General features: G+C 37.4%; 1 protein-coding gene across 1 annotated transcript; it reads left to right on the top strand.

Moving 5' to 3' along the window:
• The first annotated feature begins 8285 nt into the window (after positions 1-8285).
• LOC149220206 (uncharacterized) lies at positions 8286-9779 on the top strand. The gene is made up of 2 exons (XM_089384701.1): positions 8286-9425; positions 9545-9779. The coding sequence occupies exon 1, from the start codon at positions 8342-8344 to the stop codon at positions 9401-9403; it is 1062 nt and encodes a 353-aa protein (XP_089240827.1). The 5' UTR covers positions 8286-8341; the 3' UTR covers positions 9404-9425; positions 9545-9779.
• Positions 9780-19941: the final 10162 nt, after the last annotated feature.

Raw genomic sequence — 19941 nt, 5'->3', positions numbered from 1 at the left:
CTAATGGTTAGTGATGATTTGTGGAGTTGTGAATTGATTAATTACTTGTGGTAATTGTATAAAAAAATTCTAACTCCCTACTTTTACATGCGAGGTTACCGGGGTATGTGACAAGTGGTATCAGAGCTAAAGGTTGCAGTACTGGCGCCTTTGGGAATTGGTAAGCGGAAAAGAAATTGAGGTACGCCGTTAGTGGGCATTAACTCAGGTATGAGTTTAATCATTCACATATTGATTTACATAGTACACTATTTTGGCATGATATGTGTGATTCATATTTATAACTGCTTTGAGTAGTAAGTAATAAGTTGTTGCATAACTACGTTCATAACGTTAAATTCCTGATGAGGATAAAAGACAATGAAACTTTTGTCACACCTAAGAACAATATTGAGTACTCATTACATTCATGAACAATATTGAGCACTCATTGAGGGAAGTGACAATCAACTACCAAGTTTGATTTGCAAATATGGCAATAACAATGATGCATTTAATGAACAAAATTGAAGTTACAATGAACAAAACTTAATGAGCCAATGCATGAATATAAATTAGGGGAACATCCTTGAATAGGATGAGAAATTGTTTTAAAAAGGACATTAGAAGAACCCCTTTAGATATTGAAAACATGCAATGAGTCAAGCAGCGAGACTTGATTGTCATAACTAGCTTTTGATTCAGTCTTGTCATGGATGCATGAAGACGATTGGTAGTTGAGATTGGTTAGTGTTGTATGACTAACCCATAGAACTTATATGCATTAATTCAATTGGACTAAGATTGTTACAATTCGTAAACAAGTGAAGGTTGATTGATGTCACATGCATGGAATGTGTGTATGAAGATTTTTACTCTCTCTGTGCTATAGTCCAGTTGTTCATGAGAAGAGTTCTTAATTTTATTCACCATGAGAATGCATGATGAATAGTATATGCTTATGTCTTAATAGATTTAATGATGATTACCCTCTAATTAAGTGAAATCCATTAGCATGGTATGTGTTTATCATTACTTGTTGAGAGATAAAAACCATTGGAGCCTCGATTTAATGATGGTTGAATTTATCTCTACTATGGGAATGATGGATTTCTTATGCATGTTGCATTCCAGTGTGAACTTAATTGGAGAGGCATGTTCAGTGGGTAACATTTCTAGGACCCATTCATGGTATAATTACATGTGATAATTATACATAAATAGACTACCTGTGTTAATACAGTTGTCAGTAAACTCTAACTACCTTCCCCAACTATAGATGCTTCCAAAGGAAATGGAAGCAAGGAGAAGGAAGAAGACCGTGCTGTAGGGACAGATGGAGATAGGAAAAAGAAATCGCTAAGTCTGGTGGTGACCAGATAGCGCAAGCTTTGAGTGTCAGAATCTTGCAGAAGACGCTAAGTCTGGGGTTGACTAGATAGCGCTCGATGTGCATATGAGTATTCCTTTGACCATGCTTAAGGAGTTGGAAAATGATAACTATAGTGTGTTGATGTTAATGATTTTCGTAATGTCTCCTTGAACTCGTTATTTTGAAATGGTCACATAGTAGAGTTATGATAGTTGTTGCATCTAGCATCAAGTGGTAACTCTGGTGCATGTGTGACACTTAGGAGATTATGCTTCTAAATGCATAAGTAGAGTAATTGCTCCTGGTAAGGGTGGGTTAATTTGTTAGTTATGCATGTTGATCCAAGGATAAGATGAGTATCTTGCTCACTTTCTTGAAGAACACATATGAATGTTTTTAGTAGAGGAAGTATTTGAATGCATGCAATAAAAGAATAGTTCTTTTATAGATTTTCTTGGTAAAGGAAATGTGTTAAGGCATGCAGTTAAAGATTGATTATTTTATATACTTTCTTAATAAAGCAAATAGGTAGTTCCTATTGGGAAGACTCCACGTGAGTCTTGTGTGTGAAATGCTTGTCTCTTGTCTATAAAATCCTTGCTGAATATGGCCAAAGTATCTTCTTGAGAAAAGAGGATGAGGCATATAAATGTCCTGAGGACATAGCATGGCAGGTGGCCAAGTTTTCTTGAATTAAAATATGTATCTTTATTTGATAAAAGCTTCTTGGAAAATATATATATGCTAATTGCATTATGATACTAGTTAGTTTCTAAGTTCTAGTGAAATGATTATGCATTACATGCATGATAAAGATAGCTAAAGATGTGCTTCTAGGCACATAGATATTCACTTCTAACTTTTTGAAAGAGTATATTATATATATATATATATATATATATAGTTTCATTCTAAGAGTGTGCATACTTCATGCATGAAGATGAAGGATTTTGTGAGAGTTTTCTTGAAAATAAAAATAGAGGTTCTTTCCTTAAAGACACATTAGAATAGTGTTCATACAAGAACCAAAATCCTTACTTGTTTCATGAAAAGAACTATGTGCATTGAAGTAAGGTAATTGTGCTAGGAGAACACATGTTGCATATTGGTAGCTATTGTGACTTTGGAATTGTGAGTCGGTGTGGACTTAGAGAAAGTGGTCATGCTAGCTTCCTTGAAAATAATAATCTCTTGGAGAGATTGTCTTGTTGGATGAGCTGTGTCGATTGCTTGATTTTGATGCATAAAGGATAAGTAAACCTTGTTTTTGTATCTTGATTTTTATGCCTAAAGATAGATATCTTTAATAATTTCTTGAAAGGGAATCTTGAGAAACCCTCACATCGGAAGATAGAAGAATGAGGTTAAAATGACTTCCTTAAGAAAGAGGTATGTAGTTTGTTGTATGAGATGATGGTAGTATTCTAGTGAAAGGCTTATATGATAAGCAATGGTATGCACAAAGATTAGTCATTATGATATAGAGTTATGATCTTTGTATGTTAGAGAGATTATGTTTAATTACATTAACAATGCATGACCCAAGCTAGCCATAGTAAACGTAAGATAATACTCCATTAATGATGATTTGAATTGGAACAACAGACTATGGCAAAATTGGGAATGCTGAGAGTATTAACTCAATTGTTGTTGACATTTATACATTAATGAGTATTTGCATATGCTTTTATACATGACAATATTGTATTCATGAACATTCTTGGAAATGGAATACGTGTTAACTGATGCATATTTATAACTAACGTTGCTGATGGGATTAAGTAGTGGTAGCTTAATGGCAACAAGAAAACTCATCACATAAATTGCTGCAATGTGAAATGCAATTATAAATGAGAAAGAATGATGTTATATGATATGCGTGAATTATGTTATTTGGAAAATTTGCATGCATACAACGTGTATGATGGATATGTTTCCCATCAATCTTGATGTTGTGGACCCATGTTGGGGGTTAAGTGTAAATGCATGGTATACATGCATGTTTGTTGTGCTAATGATAATGTTCATATGGTTCATTGTGTAAATTACTTTGAGAAAGAGTAATAAAAGAGAAATTAACATGCCAGACAGTTGCGGATAGTTGGGTTGATGACAGTTACCTACCCGGAGGGGTTGATGGTACTTGTCTGCCCGGATTGTGAAAGGCTTGAATGCCTTGGGTTGATGACAGTTACCTGCCCGGAGGGGTTGATGGTACTTGTCTGCCCGGATTGTGAAAGGCTTGAATGCCTTGGGTTGATGACAGTTACCTGCCCGGAGGGGTTGATGGTACTTGTCTGCCCGGATTGTGAAAGGCTGGAATGCCTTGGGTTGATGGCAGTTACCTGCCCGGAGGGGTTGATGGTACTTGTCTGCCCAGATTTACTCTTCCTGGAATTCTTGAGCTGGTTGGCCAGTGGAATCCCATGTTAGACCTGGTAAGGTCTCTATAAAAGAAACTGTCTGGATGTGAAAATGACTCGATCTGGTTGTGGAAACTAGTTCCTATGGGTGAAGATTCTTTAGTCTATTGTGATTTTTATGGCTAAAGGAATTAACTAATCAGTTGAATGTGATGTTAAAAATAAATTCTATATATAGTTGTGTGAAATGTGTTATGCACATTCAACAGGAAATGAGTTTAATGTTCAATAAGGAGTTATTGGAAATTTTAATTCCTGTATCATTTTATTAATTTTGTGAAAGTCTTAGTAGGGGCTAAGACCATTTCCAAATGATGCAGTGATTGACTGTTTTGATTATTAGAGAGCTAGGTGCTCTTTTGGTACTTTTAGAAGTACTTTGCGGATGTCTTTAGTAAGAATTCATGCAGTGTGCACGTGAGCAGTGATTTATCATTTGTTGATTAGTGTTAGTGCTCTGTAAGTACTTGTAAAAGTACTGTGATTTAGAAATCATTTAGCATTGCACAATTGATTGATAGTCAAAAGTATTCCATTGACTCAAGATACAGTGACTAATGCGATTGAATTTGTAGTCATATATTACAGGAATTACTTACCATGGAGGGTTGAAGAGTTGTCCAACCACTATTAAAAAAAAGCTTGCATGGAAGTATTCATGATTTTCAAGAATAGATGGTAAGTAATGGTAAGTTGACACAGAGAATTGTTTATTATGAATGAATAAGGGCCAAGTGGTGGCGATTAGAAGTTGCATATTTTTGCAATTATGAATGCTTATGACCATTGATGCTTATAACTAATGATATTTCTTATGATTATATCATTACTATTTTATTTGTTGTCATTTCTTGGAATGAAAATTTTGAGGTTAAAGAGGAAGGATCACATTTTGTGTGGTTTAGATGGTAATACCATGAGTAAAATCTAAGTTCCAATGAAAGATGAACACCGAGGACGGTGTTCCTATTAAGGGGGGGAGTATGTAACATCCCTATGCGTAAATTATTCACTTATGAAATAGTAATTCTTTAAAAAAAAAGATTACGAATTAGTTTCAAAAACTAATTCTTGTTACCCATAAAGCTGTCAATTAAAGAACGGCAGAGGATGGCGCTAATGGCGGCTTGGAAACCAGAAAACTGGACAGGTGGTCTATGCAGAGGCAAGTAAGGATTTCATGGATCTCCTCTTCGCTTTTCTTGCGCTACCTATTAGTGCCATCACCCGAATTCTAGGGGTAACTGAATGAGGGAAAGAAAATGGATTGTATGCATTAAATATGGTGAAAATTCATAGTATAGGAGAGGGGCTATACATTATAGAGACTCGATTAATGCAAGGTAGCAAATGATGGACCTGTTCTTTTACACGTTGCGATAGACATGGTAACGGTTTGCTGCTGCGAGACTAATACTATAATTTTTACGCGTGCAAGGGATAGATAGAGAGATATGCCCTCTACATTCTGTGACAAGGGAGGGCGGGGAAAGAAGTGACGTTGCCTTTGAACGATCGATAGACTGGAGCAAAGATGGAGTGGAAACTATCCATCGTAAACTGTGTGTTTCATGATCGTTCTCAGAAACGCAACAGTCCAACTGGCTTTCGTTGCTTTCAGTAGAGGAGAGCTCCGAACCCTGATAGAATAGTATATAGGTTTAGAGTGGGCATCTTCTATCTGAATATATAATGGATATAGAATATTGGTCCGCGGAGCATCGCCTGTTGGCTAGCTTCCTCGTGAACTTAGAATGTAAATAAGGGAGCGCTGCCACCTGAAGGGACCAAAATAAAGGCTAACGATGGACGGCATGAGTCATCTACCCACCAGAAGGTTTTCCAATGGGAGACGACGACGAAGATGTCGAAGGAAAGAGAGATAAGTTGACCTCGTGAAACATTCTTTGTTTATGTGCAGTAAAAGAATGTTTAAATTATACGTTTTCTTAGTAGAAAACTTGATAATGCATGCAGTTAGAAATGATTATTTGATGTCTTTTCTTGGTGAAGAAAACATATGATATTGCATGCGGTGAAAGATTATCATTATACCATTAGTTTTATATGGTTTCGATTTAGTCCGCATAATGTGATATTCTTAGCTGGATGCGGAAAGATTGTGTTTTCCTTTTTGCTTTTGAGCCACCGCGCAAGGTTTCGATACCTGGTGCCAATTTCCAGGGTTGGAATACAGTTATTTGTTGATAGATGAAGATTGCTTGTTATAATGGGTAACTGTCCCTTTACGACTACGCTACCCATTCATGTCGAATACTTTTCTTTTACAATATGATTGCCACGACTTCTCCAATGATTGTTATCATATTTATAGTGTGAAATTATTTGCTTATGCTTGTTTACTTGAATAATGGTCTTCTCCGGCTACGGTTAAATCTGAAGTTGATTCCCTGCTCTTTTAATCTGATCTATGGCTACTCTTGTAAGGAGGTGCTACGGCGAATTAACAGAAACTTAGCCCGAAAATACATACATGTAGCTATGCATGTATTTATGTTGTTATAATTTTGTTTTGCAAGACCATGGGAATACTTGTGTACGAGTATTAATTTCAGACGTGGTTTTAGAATGCAGTTTATTATACAAGAATGACCATGTTTATTCACTCTTTTGCAGATTTATCTTGGAAAATAGGAATCTGGTTTTGATTCTTTTCTCAGTTTTACATGAGCTAACGAGTTAGAACTCTTAAAGAGAGTTATGCATTAGTAAACATTGTGGAGGTCAAACAGTATTATTTGGGTATATATATGCTAGTTAGCTAGTATGTTATGCGTGCTCATGCATATGAGTAGATGTTAAAAGATCTCTTTAGATGTTGATTATTGTTTGAATAATATTGTAACTAATCTTGTTGCCAAGATTGTTGATGACTGCATTGACAGGAAACGATGGCAGATGGTGCCAAGGAAAGTGATGTTTAACATTATGGCAGGAAAAAGAATTATTCGTCCATGCAGATGAAGTCAAGCTGCAGTATTGTCCATTGCTAGAACAATTATGTCACAAGGAATGTTGCATATGGCGGTATGTAAATTAAAGATTACATGTAAATTGTATTAGCTTTTAGCTAGTTATGTGACAGCGTAATGATAATTCATTGTAAAGATTTTAAGACAATGGTTAAGGGATGGAATCCCTTATAAACCATTGAGTGAGGGGTGAAAATCCTCACGAGCGTTTAATAATAAGATTAAATGTTTGCTGGTTTTCACCCTACGGGGTTTCCAGGGTATATCCGTGTTTTATGGTGCGATTGATGTGATTGCCTTATGTGTCTGTTGCTAATGATGGGTCCTTAATGATGATGGTTCTTTATTTGATGTGACAACCATAATGTCTTAGTACATGATTATCTAACATGGTTAAGGATATCAAGAAATGGATGCATGGATTCATGAGACAGTTTATGTTATTACAGTGATGGTTAAAGGTTATGCAATGGTTATGAAATTTACTGTATTTGATGGCAATTTACTTGATGTACGAATGAATAGTATATCTAATGGTTAGTGATGATTTGTGGAGTTGTGAATTTATTAATTACTTGTGGTAATTGTATAAAAAAAAAAAATTATAATTACCGGGTATCTGACATGGTATAAGGTGTGAGTTGTCATTCTCCTCGGCCATATTGCATTTTCCCACTCTCATGAAAATAGTAATCAGTGATCAATAATTGTACGAGACTTATTCCTGCGTTATTCTGGCTGCTTTCTACTCATTTGAATTTTTTTCTTTTTTCCCCTTAATGAAAAAGGCTTGTCGCAAAACTGAAGCACCATTTTACAGATAACGTAACTCATAAACAAAGTCATACTGGCCATACATTATTGTGACGTCCTTGCATGATGCTGCTGCGCGGGCAATGCCCACTATTCAACACGTCTTACCTGTATGCTGTCGTAAACGTTATCATTATCTTGTCTTAACGTGCAAATTGCATGGAATGCGATGGAGAGCAGACTTATTATATTGTTTAATACTGTTTCAGCATCGTGCCTGGAAAATCCCTGCAACAACTACACTGCATGTTCTACTGACGAGCTTATTAAAATGGCTTCCAGCCTGGCATACTGAACGCCGTCTCCTTCTAGTTGCGTGTATACTCGGGGTGGTCGATTTTTCAACGGGAATGGATTCGATCGACAATGATACTAAATCATTTCTCACCAAACTTGGACGGAATTCCCATATGAAGGAATATGCCATGATAGGCTGCCATTCCCAATTCAGTTAACTAACGTTCTTCGTCAGGTGCTGGCACTGAACAGACTTAATTCAGTACGGTAAATGAGAATGATTATAATATTCGGCCACACATGGAGATACGTGGAATATAAATCCAGTCAAATCTACGAGGCGGCTGAGAAAGATTTAAAGAAAAAACTGGCCTAAAGTTATTGCAAAGACTTTAACGGTGTGGAAGACCGACTTTTAAACCAATGACATCGCTAAATACAGGCCACATGATCGAGACACGTAGAAGCTCACCTTGGTCTATATATAGACGAAGGCTTGGGTTCTCATAAGCAGCAACTCAAGTATGGATGAGAATCCTCCAATGACGCTATTCATTATGGCATTGTTTTGCTTCATGGCAACAGCAATCATGCCTCTGCCTCTAGTTGACGCTAATTCCTACTATTACAAGTCCCCTCCACCACCATCCCACTCACCCCCTCCTCCCTACCACTACAAGTCCCCTCCACCTCCTCCTTATCATTACATATCCCCGCCACCACCATCTCCATCTCCACCTCCTCCCTATCACTACATATCCCCGCCTCCACCATCCCCATCTCCTCCTCCACCCTATCACTATAATTCCCCGCCTCCACCATCACCATCTCCTCCTCCGCCCTATCACTATAAGTCCCCGCCACCTCCATCCCCATCTCCTCCTCCGCCGTATCACTACAATTCCCCGCCACCTCCATCCCCATCTCCTCCTCCGCCGTATCACTACAATTCCCCGCCACCTCCATCCCCATCTCCTCCTCCGCCGTATCACTACAGATCCCCGCCTCCACCATCCCCATCTCCTCCTCCGCCCTATCACTACAAATCCCCGCCTCCACCATCCCCATCTCCTCCTCCTCCCTATCACTACAAATCTCCCCCACCACCATCACCATCTCCTCCTCCGCCCTATCACTATAAGTCCCCGCCACCTCCATCCCCATCTCCTCCTCCGCCGTATCACTACAATTCCCCGCCACCTCCATCCCCATCTCCTCCTCCGCCGTATCACTACAAATCTCCGCCTCCACCATCCCCATCTCCTCCTCCACCCTATCACTACAAATCCCCGCCTCCACCATCCCCATCTCCTCCTCCTCCCTACCACTACAAATCTCCCCCACCACCATCCCCATCTCCTCCTCCGCCCTATCACTATAAGTCCCCACCACCTCCCTCACCATCTCCTCCTCCCCCCTATCACTACAAATCCCCACCACCACCATCCCCATCTCCTCCACCTCCCTATCACTACAAGCCTCCCCCGCCACCGACCCACTCCCCTCCTTACCACTACAAGTACACATCTCCGCCACCTCCTCCCTACCATTACAAATACACTTCTCCACCCCCGCCAATCTACTGAGAAGCTCATGATGAAATACAAGGTAACGACCTTTTTCTTTTGCATTTGCTTTCTTTGCTACAATTCCTTGTGTATCTGTACAAAGATACCATTAATTTACTCGTTTTTAAGGTTAACCATATTATTTTTTGGGCAGCGCAGGCATAAGAAACATGAATGCAGTCGAAGATTTCGTGTTCATCCGGTGAATGTGACATCCCTGCAATTCAAAACCCCGCAGGGAAATAAAAAGATAATAAGGCACCCTTCGTATCAATTGGAGTCTGTAATAAGCATGGCTGTATAGTTAGATGGGATTGGAGCCCAATCGTCCTTGTGGGTTCAAAGTTTCTCAATAATATTATTTATACATTTCAGTGTTTCACTGTTTCAGAAACTGTCAAGTTGCCGAATTGATTTATAAACGCGTATCATATAGATTTGCTTTGTTGTAAGAATACATGCACTCTCATTTCCAATACTCTCAGTCTGGCTGCGCCTGCGAAGGTTTTCAATTGCCCGTAACTAATTTTATTCCACTGTCTACGCATTTTTTTCATTTTTTTTTCGGCTGTGAGCATTACATAGTGATAGTAAATGCCTTACAAAGTCAACTTCATTAAGGGATTTTGGACGTAGAGGATTGGACTCCATTAATGGGTCTTGGGCATACAGCTTTGCTTTCCTCTTGCGTTAAATTGCTTCACTTGCTTCACAACACAATGAATGCTCAATGAATACCTTGTTTCACTGCACAATGAATACCTTACTGAGCATCGCAAGATTGGAATTTCAAAACATACTTATTTATTAAACTGACTGTTTTCACACCTTCCTACCCAAAAAAATCTTAAATTTTGCAATTCTTTTAACTATATTGGAAAGAAATCACCCAGTGACAAGCAGCCCATCAAATTCCATTCCATCTCTGCTTGCGATAAATTGCTTACCATTATGACGTCACTAAATATAATCAGTGCAGCCAGCGTATCTGGTTGTATCTGGTTTTCTGGATGATTTATAAGTAGCGTATCTGGTTTTAATGAGTCTGGATAATTTATTTATTATAGTAAATTGATTTGAAAAGTTTAATCACTTTTTACTTTTTTATATGGTTTTGGTATTTTTTGAGTTTGAAAAATAAAATAAAAGTAACAAAGCTATGTGGTCTTTTATTACTGTTAAACCTAAAACTTGTGGAATTTGCACGCTGGCGGCACGCTGCCGCTCTAATGCAGCGGTCGATCTGCCTCCGCCCACAGACCGCAAAACGCTGTTGCCCACATCACAGGCCGCGACCACCTCCGCATGGCATTTTCGTTGTACTGGCACTATTATTATGGGAGGTTTAACTTATTCTTAAACCCACGCAGGCACCCTCTCGACTTCCCGGCGTGCAACCTCCACCTTCACGCAACCACCACCGGAGGATCCCTGTATTGTGTACGTCTATGATTTCCCTTTATCGCCTTCTCTTCCTCGTAAATCTCTGCTGTAGCTTTCCACTTCTTCACAAGTCTGACATTTGTCACTAAAGTCAACCTGAGAAGAAATTCACACTAAATATAAAGTCAACCTGAAATTCACACTAAATATGTTTTCTAACGAGGTGAAGGAATTATTTGAGGTTAAAAGTGGCTGGAATCCGGATAAAAAAGTTTCAAAAAATCTTGTAGACGCAGTGTTTGAATCATATTTTTGATGGTGGAAATGGATTCAACACCATCAAAAACGTTTAGCACACTTAAAATTTTGAAGTTTCACAACTATAACTTGGATTTATAAAAATCCTTGCCAAATTTTCTTTAAATATAACTAGAATTTCTATAACTTTGCGAGCCACTAGAACAATATTAATTACTTTGACATTTAAGCATTACAAAGAGTTATAAAAAATTAAACAATTTGTCTCAACTTACACATCAGCACAATGAAAACAATATTAATTACTTTGACGTTCGAAGCATTACAAAGAGTTATAAAAAATTTAACAAGTTGTTTATATTTCTTATTTTCGACGAGGAAACGATGGAAACCATATTAATTACTTTGACATTCGTAACATTACAAAAAAAAATTAAACAAATTCTTTCAATTTACACGTCGGCATATATTTATTATTTTAGTGGAGGAAGACAACGAAAACAATATTAATTACTTTGACATTCAAAACATTACAAAGAATAATAACTTTGGGAAAAAAAAACACACACTCATAAAAAATTAAACAGTTATAACGACGCGTTTAAACTAAGCCCTTTTGAGGCACATTGCTTTTTAATATCGGCAAAGGATGGTGTTGAATTCGCCTCTGGTGAGCTGGGGAGGTCTTAAGTATAAACAAACAACATAAACGGCTAATTTTTTATTTTTAATAATGTTGAATTTTTTTTTATTTTTAATAATGTTGAAAAATGTATGGAAGTATTTTAACCATTTTAATAATGTGGTTGTAGTTATGTTAGTTGATGATATATATGGTTAAATATGTTCAAATTATAGTTAGGAATGGTTTATTATGGTCAACATATAGTTCACTATAGATGACCATATTTATTTAAATCTAATTATAATTTATTATGATATATTATAATTGACTATGGTTCATCATGTTTGTTCATGTTTGATCAGGGTTACCCATGGTTAACAATGGTCAGCCAACATTTACAATAGTCAACCATGGGGATCATAGTTAATTATGTTTGACCATGGCTGACATAGTAAACTCGATAAATCTAATAAACTTAGGTCAACCTAGTCAACTTTTGTTAACCTACCCAACTTAGGTCAACTCGGTTGACTATGGTTGACTAGTTTACTGTAGTTGGCCATGAACAATTATGGTTTACCTACTAAACCTAGTAAACATAGATCAACCTAGTAAACTTAGGTCCACTAATTAAACTTAGGTCAACATAGTCAAACCTCATAAACATAGGCCAACCTAATAAATCTAGTAAACCTAGGTAAACTTAGTAAACCTATGTCTACTTAGTAAATCTAATAAACATAGGTCTACCTAGTAAATCTAAATAACCTAGTGAACCTTGTAAGCCTAGCTCACGGGGGCTTCATTGATAAAGCAATATAATATCACGTGCATTCATATTGGGGTATAAAAAATAAAAATAAAAACACAAAACAATATATTGACTATATAATAGGGGTTAGAGGGGTTTATATATATATATATATATTATAGGGTATTTTTCTTTAAAAAAATGGCCAAGCAGAGGCACAAAAGAGGCGGGAGGTGTGAGTGACAGCGCACCACCAGTGCACTGCACCACCAACGCATCATCTATTTTGCACCTATTTTTCTCGGCGAGAGCACGACGAGAGCTCTGTTCGTAGTCCTGTATCATAGCTACGCGAGAGTATCATACCTCGGCTCTATTGCACAACCTCGGCTCTTTTGCACCTATTTTGTTGGGCGAGAGGCACTGCACCCCCAACGCACCATCTATTTTGCACCTATTTTGTTGGGTGAGAGCACGACGAGAGCTCTATTTGTAGTCTCGTATCATAGCTGGGCAAGAGTATCATACCTCGGCTTTGTTGCACAACCTCAACTCTTTTGCACCTATTTTGCTGGGCGAGAGGCATCGCACCACCAACGCACCATCTATTTTGCACCTATTTTGTTGGGCGAGAGCACGGCGAGAGCTCTGTTCGTAGTCCCGTATCATAGCTGGGCAAGAGTATCATACCTCGGCTCTGTTGCACAACCTCGGCTCTTTTGCACCTATTTTGCTGGGTGAGAGGCACCGCACCACCAGCGTACCATCTATTTTACACCTATTTTGCTGGGTGAGAGCTCTGTTCGTAGTTCCATATCATAGCTAGGCGAGAGTATCATACCTCGGCTCTGTTGCACAACCTCGGCTCTTTTGCACCTATTTTCCCGTATCATAGCTGGGTGAGAGCTCTGTTCATAGTCCCATATCATAGCTGGGCGAGAGTATCATAGCTTGGGTTCAGGGTGAATTGCACCAGTTGCTGCCATCACCGGGGAGCAGTCTGAAATCCATATCATAGTCTTTCTCATCCATCTGGCATTGTGTTTTATCTAAAGTGTTTGGGGCTACAGAAGCAGTCGAGGTGGGCCTGGCATATAATAGAGAAGGTTTTTTTTACCGGTGTCGAACGTTGACAAGCAATCCAGGTATTTTTCATCGTTTTCATTTTGGGGGCTAAAAATTAATTATTCTGGTGCTTTAGATAATGATTAGGATTTTGTTGTTTTGTGCTTTAGATAATGATTAGGGTTTTGTTGTTCATCGGATGGGACATTTCATTCTCTTCCCCATGACCATCTTCTAAAGATAGAATCCCATTTGGCATCAAGAGATCTATTAGAGTTTGACCTACCAGATATCCATGAATCCTCTCTTTCGAGATGAACTACCACCTATGAAAGGGTTAAGCACCTCTTCCATCAAATCCAAAACTTCACCGTTGCGCTAGCTCTAGCCATGGAAAATCCAGATCCACTAAGTTTCTAGTGTTAAGCATAACACTATTTGCTATTCGAATAGATACTCATTTAATACCAGGAATTCTCACCCTAAATTAGGGGTATTCTCTGCTTCATATGAAGAAAATGATCAAATTATCACGTAAGTCACATTTGTAGAGTATGCTTAATCACCTTTAGAGAGAGTTTCTTGCCTCCTAATAGGCATGGTGACAGAAAACAGATCTCGTGATCAGGCAATCCATAGGCTAGAGTTGTCTAAACCGTCAAATCTGATGAGTGATTCTGATTTGAAATTCCTACCCTACTCTTGAGTCAAGGCTTTCAACCAAAGAGCAAAACAAGTCTTCTGGCTAATATTCAGGAAAGGGGAGTAGGCTTTTATTTCCTTGAGATTATGGCATGGTTTTTTTACAAAACATACCTTGTGCTTCTCCCATTCCCAGTGGTCATATCAAGAGGTTTTTGGACATGCAAAATGTAACTCTTCAACAGTTGTATGGCTATATAAACACTGTTTGTTCAGCGTCAGAATTGTGATATGAAATCGAAAGTTTTTCCTTATACATATTAATTCCACTAGAATTAGGTGAGAATATCTCCACATATTTGTCATTAGAGAAATCTTCAGGTCCATTGTTCATGTCAATGTTGGAATTTGAAGATAAAAGTTACTCTTAAATGCCCTCTTCGATGACAGCCTCAGCATCCTCAAAAGTACAATTATCATGATCATCAAAATGTAACCCTAAGACCTATTATAGATTTTCTTCACTTCTGAATGCAAATTAAGGCTGCCAAATATGTTGTGCACAACCTTCTTATAGTCATTTTTCAAAATAGCATGGTCATTGTAAGACTGGATTTTTTCCCAAAGAAAATGATTAGGAAATGCCCAGCCAACATGACGCTTAGTTCTCAGTTGAGTGTTTTCCCTACAGTTCTCTCTGTCCATGTAATAATGAGGGTCTTCCTTAAAAGAGGCAAAGAAAGGGCCTCTTCTCAAATTATACACAATAAACTCATCCAAATCACATTTTTTTGGAGATATTTGTTTATCAAGATCCAGATCTTGTGATGAAACGAGTTTGGTTTCTCATATTCTTTATCATATTCATAATTTTCACCTTTACACCCATATGAACAATGATCATAAGACCATGCAGGTTGGTTCAGATAATCAATAAATCTCCTTTCATTTCCAATCATAGAGCCACCTATATTTGGTGCTTTTCAGTCTTTTGAAGAAGGAAAATGGAGTTGAAAATGCCAATCATACTACTGGAATCCTTTCCCTGGAGAAGCGAATCTTTTATGTCTAATTCCAACATTTCCTTGGATAAGATGAAGGGTTTATTCATGTCTGAAAAGTCTTTCCTATTTCCATACTTAATTGTTATAGCAGCACATAGCGAATTCATCTCTACTTTGTGCATTTTAGCAAGTTCCAAGACAAGCACATTTGTAGGGTCACTTTGATAAGTTGGGAAGACAACGTCAAATTCCTTTCTTCTTTCAATACAAAGCCCAATCAATAAATTCATTGCACAAGTCTTCGACCAATCGCTCACAAAGCCTCATGTCTACGCTCTCTTGAAGTTCTTGATAACTTTCTTCATCAAGAGCATCATTATCTTCTTGATCATGATAGGGGGAGGATCAAACATGGATTCTTCTTGTAGGACTATCATCAAGAATTGATAGGTATCTTCATTCCTTCGCAATTTGAGACTCTAGTGCTTGAGAAATTCTTCAATGAAAACTAGAATAGAGGGTATACTCCTTAATTTGCAAAAATATACAAGCCACTCCTTTTTTGTTTGTTCCCCACCAAAATGGGTAACCCTAGAGGAGAAAACGTTTCTCTTATTTCTTCACATCCAATCGGCCAGCCATGTAGCCACCACTAGTCAATGATGTGCCATTATATCTCTGCCACTTGCATCAGTCATATGCTTCTCACCCATTCGGCAAGAGCACATGGACGAAGGTGGGATTCCAATCAAAATGCGCTTTATTTATTTTGTAATCAGATACTTATGTTTATTTGTATTTGAGAATTTGATATGGATTATGGGGTGAACTAGAAGAAGGAGGGGTTTTAACCTTGATCTTGTTCCCTCACCTTAAATGGGGGTTAATATTTGATCCTAGTCCAGTGGGATCTCACTTAATGGCCCAATGGGTAAATGAGGGGCACTACTTGGGAAGCCCTGATTGAGATAGTGTAGTTCCATCTATCCTTATTCCATACTTACCACTTTCCATCGTACATTATAAGCCCTTATCTCACATCCATTCTCAGGTTCAACTAGCCATTGGTTCTTTAGGATTTGGGACCCATACATCCTCATACCTAGGTGGGACCTGAAACTTTTCCCTGGGAGGTTGATACAACTAAAAGAAAACAACTTTGCCACCCTTGGACACAAAAATCAGTAGTGGGAAGCTTCAATCTTAAATTGCAACTGTAAAATAACATCTTAAAAGAAATAGATTGCTTTCTTGTTAGATATATACAAAGAGGTATACAAGCAGTGTTCAAGGTGACATTACTTAGTTTCCCTACATGGGCATATGATCAAAATTCCATATTGTTGGAATATTTACTTTCTCAAGAAAATAATTTCCAATTGATATCAACACATCTAGTTGATTGATGAGTCTCACATTCAAAATCTAAAGATTGAATTATCTGCTAGCTACTGGGCAGAAATATGCCATTAATGTTTAGGATATACCTATGCTTATACCTCAAGATAGAGTTTAAAGTGTTTCTTCCCTGCTCCAATTGAGGTTTCAATCAAGGAAATGTTCTCTTGTATTCGTTATATAACAGTCATTTTGGAATCAATTGCGTGTTGCTGCTATTTTGGATTTTGCAAAATTGTGTGTGATACCTATAGGTGGAAATCCTGTAGAAATCTGCAAACTTATCCTGTACAAGAACTCTTAAAATAATATGGATAGTCTAATGTCACTTGGATCAACCCCTTGCACTTAAAACCTACTTGATCTGTTGCATCTTCCTTAGAGTTATCAGCTTCCTAGAATCTATTGTTTACGAATGATTCCATAATTAGTTTTAATATTCAGAATATTCACCCTAACAATATCAAATTTCTTTACATGAAGACAAGGATGTTGTCATTTCTCAGCTAGATTACTCATCATAGAGAATTATTGTCTAATAAGCTCCTTAGTAGCATTGGCCATCTCAAAATGATGCATTTGCTCACACACAAAAAATATGTGCTGATGTGCCTTGGCCAGTTCTCTACAAGGGAAAAGAAAATAGGAATTCATGACTTTTGGGATCATCCCTACAAGGAGACAAGTCTCTGAGAATAAGTTAAAGACAACCTTCAACAAGGTTTATGGACCCTATAAAATTAGAACAAATGCGGTTGATGTGGGTAATTCCTTAGACATTTTGAATAAAAGAAGACTCCATGAGATCTTCCACAACTCCTATTGAGAAAAGAAATGAGGTAGTAAGGTTGTTACTCAAATATAGGTCCCTCCCACAAATGAAGAGCGCAAGCTCATACTGTTGGGATCATGGGAAATTTTGGAGGTGAATGTTCAAGGGTACCGATATTCAACTCCATATTAATGGGCACAATAGTTCCTCATGCACTACATAATCAATCCAGCCGTAGTTGAACTTCATTATAACTAATTGAAAAGTACTTTCTAAACTAAAGCATCTTGGATTTCAAATTTGATATATTGATTTCTACGTAGCATTCTATTTCTGTTGCCTCATTAGTTGCAATAGTAGTTCCATCTTGGGTAACAAAAATTGCATCAAAAGAGAAGGTGTTACCCCATAGCTATCACATTTTTCAAAGATAGACTCACAACAACCATCGATGCCTCTCACACTAGAAAGACAACGAAATTCATTAATTGACTTAACAGAGATTAATTAAAAATAAAAATACTTAGCTTTTTCTTGTGGAACCTATGGGTCATGTTCATCATCACTCACATCACAAAGATTTGTGACAACTCTTCTCTACATGGCTTCCTTGATGTCCATCCTCGCTAACATGGCCCTAAACAACTTGGTAATCTGATTAACAACACCTCTTCATTGTCCTCAACCCTAGACTTGGTATTCCTTTGTATAATACAGTACAGTATAAATCTGAAATTGTACACTGTAATTCGTAAAAAACATAGGTATGTGTTATACACCACACAAGTTCTCATCAACATGATAGCTTAAACAAAAAAGAGGTTAGAGTTCAATCTGGCCTTTCAAAAACCAGGTCTTAATCAATATATAACATGAAAATACCATGCAATGAGGAAAATTATTGAACAGTCGAAGCACAAAATATAGCTTCCAAAACTGATACGTGGAAAGAAACATCACCACTTTTGTGTTTTAATTGTTTCTTTGCTCACTAAAATATTCCAAGTCTGAACCATAGAGATGATATGACAATTAAAGCTAAGTTTATTTTCTCCATGAAAAATAATCCAATTTTGGACATGACATACAGAAAAATCCAACGAAAGAAGGATATAAACCCAACGTAATGCACTTTCTCCGCTGTTTCTTGTTTATAATTTTTATTGGAACAATACTGGAATTTAAATAACCAGAATGATGCGTTTTGTGGGCTAGTTATCCTCCTTCCCTTGATAGGGATAGGTTGATTTGTTGCTTATCATTCCTAACCATTAATTGTGTTAAAATTTAATTGATCTAGTGCTAGCCACAACCTAGGAGTTGTGTTAAACTTTCACTGATCTATTGGTAGATCACAGCTTGCTTGAAAATTTTGCAGGTCTACAGCTGGACCATGTCCCATTAGAAAATAGGGGAACTTAGTATGCAGGCCACTGAGTAGCTCGAGTTCGGTATAAGTAAAGAAACTTTCTCTAATGTACTTCTAGACCATAGTCTAACTGACAATTCTGCCAGTCTACAACTAGACCACATCCCTTCGAAAAACAGCAAAATGCAGCATGCAAGCCACTAAGCAGGTCAAGCTTGGTATAAGAAACACAATTTATTATTGACCAACTTTTGGACTATTAGCCTAACTAAGAATTCTACCAGTTTACATATGGACCACAACCCATCGGAAAATTCTGATGGTTCTTTTTATACTGAAATGATCAGTAACCTGGGCATTTCAAGGTCTCCTCCTTGTCTAGACAGTGAGCCATTTATCAACCTAGTTCTATCGAACTTATTCGATCTCACTGGATCCTAACATGGAGTGTACTCGATATTATAGAACTCAAATATCATGTCCTTTGAAGTCTCTTTGCCCCAAACTGCATAATGTGCTTCAAAAGAAGAAATTATCATAGTTAAAGAATTACAACCCACATTGGCCTTGCTCAATCTAGATGCTTTAAAGTGGAGAACATGTATTCTAACACCCACACAAGAGGCTGAAAAGAGTTCTGGTGCAACAAAAAATCAACTCTCAAATTTGTTTTAGTAATATGTTTTATTTCTGGTTTCAATTCCATTTGAGGATTTTTAAATACATTTTGAATCAAGGTGTTTCATCCAAATAGTACTATTTCTTCATGTTTTTTGGAGCTTTGAATTGAAATTTCATACTTTTCTCCTTGCTCTTTTTTTTAAATAACAAATATGCTTGTGCAATTTTACTTACTTTTTCATTTATTTATGTGCAAAAATAGATGGAGTTGTTTTATAAAATTGCTAGCGGTGAAGAAAATTCTATCATTGGCGTGGTCAAGTGTCGAGAAGGTTGTACATTTGCTGAAATGCGTGATGAAATTGTGGATGATGAAATTGTTGGATACCCTTTTGATTTTATCCAGGATTGAACAGGCTTAAATCCAAAGCAAGAGAAAAAATGGAAAGTTTGTACAACACTTGTAGGCATCAAGAGGAAACTAGGCACATTTGACGTGGAAGAAGAGTATTCAAATGTAGTGGAAACAATACCAATCTTTGAAAACATTGAAGTGAATGTGGAGAGACCTATGCATAAACAACCAAGAGTTGAAAATATGTCTTTGTCAGTGGAACAAGCCATAGTTGTTGATCCTAGTGTATTGCCATCTTGGGAAAAAAAAGTTA

This window comes from Pinus tabuliformis, chromosome Q (assembly GCF_031772625.1).
Source record: "Pinus tabuliformis cultivar Carrire ecotype Pingquan chromosome Q, CPIR1, whole genome shotgun sequence".
NCBI lineage: Eukaryota > Viridiplantae > Streptophyta > Pinopsida > Pinales > Pinaceae > Pinus > Pinus tabuliformis.
This window is presented reverse-complemented; position numbering and strand designations above follow the sequence as displayed.